The sequence below is a fragment of the Penaeus monodon genome, chromosome 5 (assembly GCF_015228065.2).
Source record: "Penaeus monodon isolate SGIC_2016 chromosome 5, NSTDA_Pmon_1, whole genome shotgun sequence".
NCBI classification, from domain to species: Eukaryota; Metazoa; Arthropoda; class Malacostraca; order Decapoda; family Penaeidae; genus Penaeus; species Penaeus monodon.
Window position 1 is genome coordinate 8464 of NC_051390.1, and position 13191 is coordinate 21654.

Consider the following 13191-nt stretch of genomic DNA (forward strand, 5'->3'; position numbering starts at 1 on the left):
TCTATCGGCGCTAGAGCGAAGCTTTGTAACGCAATTTCATTAAATAGTATTATTTGAATATAGCGTAGGATCTTCCCCCTTATCATAGTGCACAGGATTGCCCGATATTGCCCCGGGGTTGCGTAAACGCCTAATAGATCTGCGCTCCGTCGTTCGAGAGTAGGTGCAATAAACCGAAGTTATTCGTTCGTTCGGCTCCCTTTGAGTCGGTGTGACCCGCGGTTACGTCCGTTAATTAATGTAGGACTAGGGTTTAAGCTAGAATCATTATTTTGCTTATTAATCACCACCTTTCTCACCCTCTTGAAGTCGCTTGCATGTTTTGGGTACCCCCCAAGCGTTTGTGTGATTCGTGAAAATTTATATATCCTTCGGGAATTTTGCGAGCGCCCATTACAGATACGCAGAAGAGAGCAGGATATTATATTCCTGGCTCGAGTCGCTTCAGTCATATACGGCATTTGGGTATAGGATCCCCCCGTTATTGAGTTTTATTGAAGTCTGACGTGCAAAGCTAGACATATACCTCGGCAGTTCAGATTTCTGACCCCGAGAAGATTTGCTTGATAAAAAAATTGGCGAATATTTTTTTCATGTCACCATTCACTCATGCGTACATTCTGTCGATATCATTATATGTTGAATTCAATGTGGTAGTTGAAATAATCTTAAATAGCTAGCATTGCTAATTTACTTCAGTTTTGTTATAGTGAACGCTAATATTCGTGTTTGTGATTCATTCTCTGTGTGAGGTCACTCGCCTTCCCTCTCATTAACGCTAGCTGTCACTCACACTCGCATACATAACACACCTTCACCTCACTCACACACGCAGGACAAAAGACACTGACCCTTTTTCATTAATAAGGCTGGTTGCTGTCTTGGTGCCGGCGTAAAGATTTATTATGCATCTCTTTAGCCCGCAATTTTGTCCGTCGTGACAAGTGGTTCGTACATAAAGTACAAGTTACATCTATTTCTTATCTGTGTGACGACTATGGTTCAAATAGATCTTCGCGGATCGCCGATGTCGTTCCCTTATCTATTCTCATATCTATCAGAGATGGTTGGTAGTTCAAATAGGTCTATGCGGACCGCTACTGACATCTCCCTCTTCTATTTTCTTCTTTACTTTTGTGAAAATAAAACACAAAATAAAAAAAAAAGACGAAAATAAGTTAAAAACCAACATTAAAAACCGTAAATTGTTATGAATAACCGGTTAGTGGTAATTACCACCCCATCTTCTCTGTTGCCTTTCTTTTTCTCTTACTCTGGCCCTTACGTGTATGATCTGGCTCCCCGACTTTATATTGCAGTCGGACCGATACGGCACCGAGGGAGGACCCTTAGGATGCTGTGAGAAGGACGTCATCGAAGATCGCCATAGGCCCACGGACCAGGATTTTCGTCAAAACAAAAAAAAAGGTTTTAAGCCGTCCCAGTGTAGTGGACGGGCGTTGCCTGCCAGACTCTCCGTAGATCCAGCGAACCAGCACCTTTGCCGCAGGTACCAGTCGCCCCAGAATGCTGTGCCTGGCGGACGCCTGCAGATCCGGTCAACTCCAGGAGCTCGTAGCGCAGATATCAGCCGCCCCGAGATGCCCCCTGCCCCGACGCCCGTAGATCCGGACGAAGATTACGAGGACGTGTGGACGCGAGAAGGACCTGGACGAGATCTGTGAGGACGTGTGGACGAGGACGCCGCCGAGTTAGGCCTGGGCCAGGACTACGAGGAGGTCAGGACGAATCCGAAGTCAAGGAGGACCTGTGCGAGACTTTCGAGGACGTGTGAACATCGAGACGGACAGATTACACCAAGGATCAGGAGGATGACGACGACAGGGACGAGCAGCCACGAAAAGGCACCAGGACAACGCACGAGTACGAGACGACCAGCCAAGTTAGGTCACCCTTGAAGGCGCCTCGAGGGCGAGGCGCGAGTAGGTGGCCGAGCAATATAAGATGTGGATAATTCTATTTCGGTTACAGGATGTGGATAATTCTATTTCGGTTACCAGCGGACCACGTGGCTGTTTTCCACGTGGATCCAAATGTCCCAAATAAGAACCACCCGCTCAGCGAGGGCGGAGGTCACATTTTATATCTGACCTCGTTTGACCGGGAGTTCGTGCTAAGCTACCACCGCGCTAAGGTCATCCCTCGCCTCCCTCCAGGTGGGCTGACCGTGACCTCCGCGCGGCCCCATAACCCGTATAACTAAACATGTCGTGTTCTTATACTGCGTGGTGTCAACTCTCAGAAATAAAGAGTCAAGCCGAATACCAGTATCAATACCCCTGCAAGCCAATGTAATTGGGTCCTATACCCGTTATACACACACACAACACACACACCACACACACACACACAACACACACACAATATATATATATATATATATATATATATATATATATATATATACACATATACCATACACACACACACACCAACACACACACTGGTGTGTATGTTTTTGTGTGTGTGTTTGTGTGTGTGTGTGTGTGTGTTGTGTGTGTGTGTGTGTGTGTGTGTGTGTGTGTGTGTGTATGTGTGTGTGTGTGTGTGTGTGTGTGTTGTGTGTGTGTGTGTGTGTATGTGTGTGATTGTGTGTGTGTGTGTGTGTGTGTGTGTGTGTGTGTGTGTTTGTGTATATAAATACACACATGCATACACATATGTATGTATTATGTATATATGTGCATGTATATACATACTCACACTCACACATATATAAGTGTGTGTGTGAGAACGATGTTATCCAACGTGAAATATCAGGCCATCAGTGAGCACAGTGATGTTCGAGTACAATGTACTAATATAGACTTTGTTCGCTATTACGAGGTTGGTTTACCTCATGACGTCATAATCAACGTGAAAGCAACACAACTCAAGTGACCGAATATTTGATTGTAAATTCTGATGCTCAAGTTTCATTGCTATAGAAAATAGATTTAGAGTTCTGTCTATTAGTAAAATATTTAGCAAATGAAGCTAGAACAATAATTGTTAATAAGGTTATGTTGAAAATTGGAGATGTTATCAATTTTTCACTATCACTATGATGGGTTTCGACGATATGCCTTATCTTTTCATCTCGTCTAACGTTTTGGTTAGTGATTTGAGATTAGATATGATAAACAGCGCGAATCGATGGTCCATGATAACTCCTGCGTGCGTGTTCTTCAGTTTTAAAGAGAAAAGGTTAATGTTCACTTCTCTCTGTCGTCTTGTACCACGGCGGTGGGTGATGAAGACTGTAAGAAACGTTGCTTGTTTCATTCTTGTATCATCTGTAACGGGTAAAGTTTATTATTGTATTTTATTACTGCTCTGTTATTTCAACGCTGTTAATGATGTTTAGACGTAATCATATCTTTATATATCCGATATTAATACTCAAGACCAAACGCCACACACTCTCTGTATTTATATATCTATCTATAAACACACACACACGCACGCTCGCACACACACACACACACACACACACACACACACACACACACACACACACACACACACACACACACACACACGGATATGTATATATTTTTTTTGTCACATTTCCTTACATGTGATAACTGTAGGATACTACTTTTCCTGCAGGTTGCATAGGAAACGGCACGTCTTCACTGTCAAGAGAAAGTGATTGCAATGGCAACAGTCCCGACTGTTTCAATTGGATTTTGAATGTCGACTTATTTTGCAACTCAACTTGTGATAGCACACTGCAATACAGACTGTCGGGAATCTGTAAAACCATTTGTATGAATTCTTCATTGCCCAATCCTTTACAATGCAATCAACATGGCATCGACATCCAACCATTATTAGAATTTTCGTTCGTTAATTGTTCAACTGGACAGCAATATTGGCAACACCCTATGGACGACAACATGTTCATCGAATGCGACCCATCCGGCCCAAGGGTGAAATCGTGTGAGCCTGGAACAGTATGGGATCAAGGTTTGCTAAAGTGCACAAGTTGCAGAGGCGACCATCCAGATTGCTCGTTATGGGTTCTCAATATTGAGAGTTTTTGCAAATCAATGTCGAAGAACTGCTCTGGCCACCATCGGCTCGTTAAAATATGCCAGAGACTATGTGGACCTTGTGATGTTTAATTACAGACAGGTAAATCGTTCTGTTTTGGGACTGAGCGTCAAGTTGATTATATAGTTATGTAAATATTTATTTGTTTTTGATGGAAATGATAATGAAATTAGATATTGATAAATCAGCTTGCTCTCTTTCAATATCTGTAGCAATAAAAAGACATATATCTATGATGAACTTGTTTTGCATTTCACCTTCTGGACAACCAATCTATGTCACGTTATTAAGGCAGTATCTAATTGCAACCTTTAAGAAAAAAAAAAAAAAACAGTTATAGATATTATAAAATAAAATGTTTGGATAAGTAAATGAGATGTTTTTAACCGGTTTCGAATATATTTTTTATCAGAAATACGTGTATATTTCTGAAGGAGGTATATTCGATGCCTTTCCCCTATTTCTCACAAGGAATACGGTTCATAAGAGCAAGAACCAAAATACGTAAAAAAAGAGGCTCCCCATGTATTTCTCAAATAGAACGGCGGTCACTCTTTTCCAGGGAATGTGCACGTTCATCAAATATTATGCAGGATGTTAACTAATGCCTCAGTCCACACCAAAGTTTGATTTCGACTGGCTGCCTCCGCACTACATAATCTACATGCGCGCTATGCTGTATACATTTCCATATAAATTGATTTGGCACAGGGGTTCAAATCTTGAATTCCATGGTCCACTTATAGCCCAACGTGCATATCCCTGGTAGAGGTAAGGGCAAATTTACACTTCACAGTTGTGAATGCATTAATGTAAACTGATTCATAAACAGTCGCCCTTGATGAGCCTCGTATATTTTGCCATCTTTGTGGTTATTTGTGGTTTCCTGTAGTTCTCATTTCACCGACGATGTCGCCCAGAGAGACAGAAGGAAAGAATAAAGAGACTATAAAATCTCTCTGGATTTTAATAACGTTCAATGTGCATATTGATTTAAGAACTCCATATTTATTGCTCCGTAACCCTCTTTCCCGCCATGACTCCAGCTGCAATTCCATGCAAAGGAAGTTATTTGAAATTTCATGATTAATATCTTAATATTCGCAATTATCAAATAAAGAGATCGACGGGATACTATTTTGAATTCAATATAAGTCATATTTTAATTTCATTTTGGCGATCTTACCTGATTATGAAAGTCTGAATTGCTTCGAGATTGACTTCACCAAATTGCATTTTCATATGATATAGTATATTGCGAACGCACATGAGAGAGCGTTTCATTCAGTGCCGCAAGCTATATATCAACATCAGAACTAAAATGAGTCTAAAACAAAGAGCAGTGATATAACATAAAGAATATATCATATGATATTTAAAGAAACAGAAATCCAGCCAATATCGAAATCCTGATTCAGTATGAGACGTAATTCTGTTTTCTTAAAAAAAAAAAAAAAAAAAAAAAAGAGGGCTGCATATTGTATAAACAAATGTTAAGTTTCCAGTGTAGAAATTCATTCTGGTTATAATTTTAGACAAAGGCAATATTCTGAACTCAACATTTCGAACACATATTCGTGCTTATCAAATCCCAACAGGTAAATTATTTTGGAATGTTTTTTTGTTAGAATCTCTCGTGTCAGCTTTTATGAATTGGTATGAATGATATCGCATGAATGAATGATTATGTGCATCCATTCATTAGTTATTCAAATCCCTTAATTAGCTTTGCGTGATTGGTTACTTTGTTTTTGCTCCTTAGCTGTTCTGATATAAATTTCTAATCCTCACTTTGATGCATTTAGTTGTGTTTCGACTGACCGTATGCGAGATTGATCAATATTATTCTATTTTTTGGCTTCTCTCGTACCTCAAGCGCTTCATTTTTATATATTGGTTGAATCCTTCTTTATTTTTCGGAATTAGAAGGAGTCAGTCACAATCTTTCACTCTCTCTCTTTTTCACTTTCTCTCTCTCTCTCTCTCTCTCTCTCTCTCTCTCTCTCTCTCTCTCTCTCCCTCTCTCTCTCGTCACAGTCTAAATTAATTCAGTTACTACAAGGATATAATCCCATTAGGCATTTGCGAGGAAAGCTGCCATGTTCACCTGATTTTTATTATATTGGAAATAAATTGTTTGCCGCTGGAAGTCTACTGCAATTTCCATTCAAGAGAAGTCTTTTTTTTTTTACCTTTTTCCCTTTATGATCAGGAGTACCAAGTGCAATGGGCCCTTTTCCCGGCAGTCGGTCAAAAGAAATTCTTCGATGGCATAGATGGAGATACTAACAGTATAAATAGTGATGATCGAGTAAAAACAGACTTTACTTTCAGCTGAAACCACGAAATCCAATATATCTTTAGCAAAACCTGTAACACTGTGGGTTAATGTACCAACAGAAAACAAATCAGTAGTTTATTCTCTCCTCACTTATTGTGCCTTTAAAGTGGAGTGTTCGTGGTGTCTGTCTTGTGACGTAAACCCCCCCCATCCAAATTTTAATTATGTTTATACTTTGGAATAGGGGCGGGGGCCCCAGTTCCTTCCCGGTTTTTTTTTCTTGGGTTTGTCTCCAGTACCAAAGAGGTTTATTTAAAAAAACCCTACGAATGAGATTCAAAAACAAAACAATTCTGCTTTTCAAGAACTTAACGAGTGCTACTCACCATATCTTTTTGTTTTGAAATACAGAAAAAGAACTTTTAATATGGCATATTTTTTAAACCAAGAAATGGCCCCCTTTAATTTAAATTTGTGTGGTGTGGTGCGATTTGTATTATATATTTCCAGTCCTGTTTGGGTACTTTTAAAACACCCACACCCAACCCCCCCAAAACCCCCACACCCACACACACACACACACACACCCCCACACACACACAGTACACACACAGAAAAAAGGCAAACGTCCCACCAAAAACTTTTTATTACTTCCATTTTCCCCAAATTTCCCACCAAAGAAAGTATTTTCCAATGACGACAGGGGAAAAATTTGCCCGAAAAAATCCCCTCAAATCACATAACGCAGCGCAAAGTGCCGTCCTTTTTGGTCTGGAACAAAGACAAAATGTAATAACGTTTTTGGAAATCAGGGAGTATGTGAAAAAATGACTGAACGCTAAATTTTTTATTTTTTATTTTTTTATTGTGGAAAAATGTTAATTTATAATATTCCATTTTTTTTGTAATTGTATAATCATTTCTAGGGAAAAAATACAAAATGGGTGCTGGTATTTTTAATAGTATTTGCGAAGTGTGTAAATTACACCACATAAGACAGATTAAGCACACCTTTTTAAATACGACATAAGCACACCTATTTAAGTACATACATAAGCCCCCTTCAAAAATCCGCAAAAAGAAACACACGTAAATCCCCTGTAGTTAAGACAAAAAAAAATACCCGTACAAGTCAGAAGTATCGCAAAATAAAAACGATCTTTTCATACGGTGAGGCGTAACCTGCTAAGAAATCAAAAAAGGGCCCCCTTTACACTCGTCCAGTTCAGAAAAACCAAACTGGAAACCCGCCCTAAAATCCGGATCACGCGATTGGCTAAATCTGTAAAAAAAAACAAATGTTTAAGCCCAAAAAAAAAAAAAAAAATAAAATTCCTATAAATCGAGATTTCCAGACACGTGAAAAAAATATTTAAACGTTAAATAATAAAAATAAAACAAGATTTTTGGGAATCGGAAACTCCCCATTTTAAGGGGGGTTGCCATTTTTCTTTCCTGAAACTGGGGCACTAGAATCGAGAAAGGAAGAGGGCTTTAGTATGTACACGAAAACATGGTAAAGCCCCCAATTTCAGGGCTACCATATGGCCTACTCTTTCTGTGGTAGATATATATATAATATATTAATAATTATTAAAATAATAATATATTATAATTATATATATAATATATTAAAATATTATATATATATATATATATATTATTTAAAAATATATATATAAAATATTTTATTTATATATATACCACAGAAAGAGTAGGCCATATGGAGCCCCGTAATTTGGTTTTTCCTGTTTCGTGTACATACATGAAAGCCCTCTTTTTCGATTTAGTGCACCCAGTTTCAGGAAAGAATGAAATGGCAACTCACCCTTAAATGTGGAGTATTCCGATTCCCAAATCTCTGTTTTATTTTTATTATTTAACGCTTAATATTTATTTTACACGTGTCTGGTAATCTCTGAATTTATAGGAATTATTATTATTTTTTTTTTATTGGCTTAAACTATTTGCTTTTTTTTACAGACTTAGCCAATCGCAGTGATCCGGAGTTAGGGGCGAGTTGCCAGTTTGGCTTTTTCTGAGACTGGACGGAGTGTAAAGGCGGCCTTTTGTGATATTTCTTAGCAAGGTGATCGTCCTCACGCGTATGAAAAGATCGTTTTTAGTCTTTGACGATACTTCTGACTTGTACTGGTGTATTTTTCCTGTCTTTAACTACAGGGCATTTACGTGTGTATTCTTGTGTGCGTGATTTAAGAAGGTGTGCTTATGTATGTACTTAAATAGGTGTGCTTATGTACGTATTTAAAAAGGTGTGCTTATATCTGTACTTATGTGGTGTAATTTACACACTTCGCAAATACTATTATATAAATACCAGCAACCGTCATTTTGTATTTTGCGCCCTAGAACTGAATTATGACAATATACTAAACTAAATGGAATATTATAACATTAACATTTATCCACAATAAGAAAAATAAATAAATAAACAATTTAGCGATTCAGTACATTTTCTCACGATACTCCCTGATTCCAAAATCGTTATTACATTTTGTCTTTGTTCCGAGACCAAATAGGACAGGCGACTTTGCGGCTGCGTTATGTGATTTGAGGGGAGTTATTTCTGGGCAAATTTTCCCCTGTCGTCATTGGAAAATACTGTACGTTTGGACTGGAATTTGAGAAATGGAAGTAATAAACGTTATTGGATGGGACGTTTGCCTTTTTTCTGTGTGTGTACGTGTGTGTGTGTGTGTGTGTGTGTGTGTGTGTGTGTGGGTGTGGGTGTGGGTGGGTGTGGGTGTGGGTGTTGAAAAGTACCAAAACAGGACATGGAAAATATATATATACAAATCGAACACACACACACACACAAATTAATTAAAGGGTCTCATTTCTTGGGTTAAAGTAACTACTGCCATATGTAAATGTTGCGTTGTCTGTATTTCAGATACTAAAACGAATATGGCTGAGTAGCACTCGTTAAGTTCTTGGAATAGACAGAATATGTTTATGTTTCTGAATTCATCATTCGTACGGTTTTCTTAAGTAAGCCTCTTATGGCTACTGGAGACAACCAAGAACGAAAAACCGTGGAAGAGAACTGGGCCCCTCGCCACGTATTACCAAAGTATAATCATGAATAGTAAATTCAGGATCGTTTACGTCACAAGACAGACACCACGAAACACTCCACTTTAATGGCACAATAAGTGAGGAGAGAATAAACTACTGATTTGTGTTCTGTTGGTACATTAAGCCACAGTGTTACAGGTTTTGCTAAAGATATATTGGATTTTCGTGGTTTCAGCTGAAAGTAAAGTCTGCTTTTACTCGATCATCACTATTTATAACTGTTAGTATCTCCATCTATGCCATCGAAGAAATGTTCTCTTGACCGACTGCCCAGGGATAAGGCCATTGCACTTGGTACTCCTGATCATAAAGGGAAAAAAGGTAAAAAAAAAAAGACTTCCTCTTGAGATGGAAATTGCAGTAGACTTCCCAGCGGCAAACAATTTATTTCCAATATAATAACATCAGGTGTAACATGGCAGCTTTCCTCGCAAATGCCTAATGGGATTATATCCTTGTAGTAACTGAATTAATTTAGACTGTGACGAGAGAGAGAGGGAGAGAGAGAGAGAGAGAGAGAGAGAGAGAGAGAGAGAGAGAGAGAGAGAGAGAGAGAGAGAGAGAAAGTGAAAAAGAGAGAGAGTGAGAGAGATTGATTGACTGACTCTTTCTAATTCCGAATAAATAAAGAAGGATTCAACCAAATATATAAAACTGAAGCGTCTTGAGGTACGAGAGAAGCCAAAAACTAGAATAATATTAGATCAATCTCGCATACGGTCAGTCGAAACACAACTAAATGCATCAAAGTGAGGATTAGAAATTCATATCAGAACAGCTAAGGAGCAAAAACAAAGTAACCAATCACGCATGCTAATTAAGGGATTTGAATAACTAATGAATGGATGCACATAATCATTCATTCATGCGATATCATTCATACCAATTCATAAAAGCTGACACGAGAGATTCTAACAAAAAAACATTCCAAAATAATTTACCTGTTGGGATTTGATAAGCACGAATATGTGTTCGAAATGTTGAGTTCAGAATATTGCCTTTGTCTAAAATTATAACCAGAATGAATTTCTACACTGGAAACTTAACATTTGTTTATACAATATGCAGCCCTCTTTTTTTTTTTTTTTTTTTTTTTTAAGAAAACAGAATTACGTCTCATACTGAATCAGGATTTCGATATTGGCTGGATTTCTGTTTCTTTAAATATCATATGATATATTCTTTATGTTATATCACTGCTCTTTGTTTTAGACTCATTTTAGTTCTGATGTTGATATATAGCTTGCGGCACTGAATGAAACGCTCTCTCATGTGCGTTCGCAATATACTATATCATATGAAAATGCAATTTGGTGAAGTCAATCTCGAAGCAATTCAGACTTTCATAATCAGGTAAGATCGCCAAAATGAAATTAAAATATGACTTATATTGAATTCAAAATAGTATCCCGTCGATCTCTTATTGATAATGCGAATATTAAGATATTAATCATGAAATTCAAATAACTTCCTTTGCATGGAATTGCAGCTGGAGTCATGGCGGGAAAGAGGGTTACGGAGCAATAAATATGGAGTTCTTAAATCAATATGCACATTGAACGTTATTAAAATCCAGAGAGATTTTATAGTCTCTTTATTCTTTCCTTCTGTCTCTCTGGGCGACATCGTCGGTGAAATGAGAACTACAGGAAACCACAAATAACCACAAAGATGGCAAAATATACGAGGCTCATCAAGGGCGACTGTTTATGAATCAGTTTACATTAATGCATTCACAACTGTGAAGTGTAAATTTGCCCTTACCTCTACCAGGGATATGCACGTTGGGCTATAAGTGGACCATGGAATTCAAGATTTGAACCCCTGTGCCAAATCAATTTATATGGAAATGTATACAGCATAGCGCGCATGTAGATTATGTAGTGCGGAGGCAGCCAGTCGAAATCAAACTTTGGTGTGGACTGAGGCATTAGTTAACATCCTGCATAATATTTGATGAACGTGCACATTCCCTGGAAAAGAGTGACCGCCGTTCTATTTGAGAAATACATGGGGAGCCTCTTTTTTTACGTATTTTGGTTCTTGCTCTTATGAACCGTATTCCTTGTGAGAAATAGGGGAAAGGCATCGAATATACCTCCTTCAGAAATATACACGTATTTCTGATAAAAATATATTCGAAACCGGTTAAAAACATCTCACTTTACTTATCCACAACATTTTATTTTATAATATCTATAACTGTTTTTTTTTTTTTTCTTAAAGGTTGCAATTAGATACTGCCTTAATAAACGTGACATAGATTGGTTGTCCAGAAGGTGAAATGCAAAACAAGTTCATCATAGATATATGTCTTTTTATTGCTACAGATATTGAAAGAGAGCAAGCTGATTTATCAATATCTAATTTCATTATCATTCCATCAAAACAAATAAATATTTACATAACTATATAATCAACTTGACGCTCAGTCCCAAAACAGAAACGATTTACCTGTCTGTAATTAAACATCACAAGGTCCACATAGTCTCTGGCATATTTTAACGAGCCGATGGTGGCCAGAGCAGTTCTTCGACATTGATTTGCAAAAACTCTCAATATTGAGAACCCATAACGAGCAATCTGGATGGTCGCCTCTGCAACTTGTGCACTTTAGCAAACCTTGATCCCATACTGTTCCAGGCTCACACGATTTCACCCTTGGGCCGGATGGGTCGCATTCGATGAACATGTTGTCGTCCATAGGGTGTTGCCAATATTGCTGTCCAGTTGAACAATTAACGAACGAAAATTCTAATAATGGTTGGATGTCGATGCCATGTTGATTGCATTGTAAAGGATTGGGCAATGAAGAATTCATACAAATGGTTTTACAGATTCCCGACAGTCTGTATTGCAGTGTGCTATCACAAGTTGAGTTGCAAAATAAGTCGACATTCAAAATCCAATTGAAACAGTCGGGACTGTTGCCATTGCAATCACTTTCTCTTGACAGTGAAGACGTGCCGTTTCCTATGCAACCTGCAGGAAAAGTAGTATCCTACAGTTATCACATGTAAGGAAATGTGACAAAAAAAATATATACATATCCGTGTGTGTGTGTGTGTGTGTGTGTGTGTGTGTGTGTGTGTGTGTGTGTGTGTGTGTGTGTGTGTGTGTGTGCGTGCGTGCGTGCGTGCGTGTGTGTGTGTTTATAGATAGATATATAAATACAGAGAGTGTGTGGCGTTTGGTCTTGAGTATTAATATCGGATATATAAAGATATGATTACGTCTAAACATCATTAACAGCGTTGAAATAACAGAGCAGTAATAAAATACAATAATAAACTTTACCCGTTACAGATGATACAAGAATGAAACAAGCAACGTTTCTTACAGTCTTCATCACCCACCGCCGTGGTACAAGACGACAGAGAGAAGTGAACATTAACCTTTTCTCTTTAAAACTGAAGAACACGCACGCAGGAGTTATCATGGACCATCGATTCGCGCTGTTTATCATATCTAATCTCAAATCACTAACCAAAACGTTAGACGAGATGAAAAGATAAGGCATATCGTCGAAACCCATCATAGTGATAGTGAAAAATTGATAACATCTCCAATTTTCAACATAACCTTATTAACAATTATTGTTCTAGCTTCATTTGCTAAATATTTTACTAATAGACAGAACTCTAAATCTATTTTCTATAGCAATGAAACTTGAGCATCAGAATTTACAATCAAATATTCGGTCACTTGAGTTGTGTTGCTTTCACGTTGATTATGACGTCATGAGGTAAACC

At 38.1% G+C, this 13191-nt stretch overlaps 2 protein-coding genes across 2 annotated transcripts; one reads left to right on the forward strand and one right to left on the reverse strand.

Annotated features, from left to right (window-relative positions):
- Positions 1-3207: 3207 nt before the first annotated feature.
- On the forward strand, positions 3208-4295 carry LOC119572806. Its single transcript, XM_037919754.1, has 2 exons — positions 3208-3305; positions 3613-4295. The coding sequence occupies exons 1-2, from the start codon at positions 3212-3214 to the stop codon at positions 4128-4130; spliced, it is 612 nt and encodes a 203-aa protein (XP_037775682.1). The 5' UTR covers positions 3208-3211; the 3' UTR covers positions 4131-4295.
- A 7594-nt stretch (positions 4296-11889) lies between these two features.
- Positions 11890-12834, reverse strand: LOC119572807. The gene is made up of 2 exons (XM_037919755.1): positions 12737-12834; positions 11890-12421 (listed from the first exon to the last, which is right to left on the reverse strand). Exons 1-2 carry the CDS (start codon positions 12828-12830, stop codon positions 11904-11906), a joined length of 612 nt encoding a protein of 203 aa, XP_037775683.1. The 5' UTR covers positions 12831-12834; the 3' UTR covers positions 11890-11903.
- Positions 12835-13191: the final 357 nt, after the last annotated feature.

Excerpts from the sequence above, each read along its gene's own strand:
- LOC119572806 (XM_037919754.1), top strand. The coding sequence starts at position 3,212 with ATGTTCACTTCTCTCTGTCGTCTTGTACCACGGCGGTGGGTGATGAAG. Across the intron at positions 3,306-3,612 it reads TCTTGTATCATCTGTAACGG|GTTGCATAGGAAACGGCACG; the intron begins GTAAAGTTTATT and ends CTTTTCCTGCAG.
- LOC119572807 (XM_037919755.1), bottom strand. The coding sequence starts at position 12,830 with ATGTTCACTTCTCTCTGTCGTCTTGTACCACGGCGGTGGGTGATGAAG. Across the intron at positions 12,422-12,736 it reads TCTTGTATCATCTGTAACGG|GTTGCATAGGAAACGGCACG; the intron begins GTAAAGTTTATT and ends CTTTTCCTGCAG.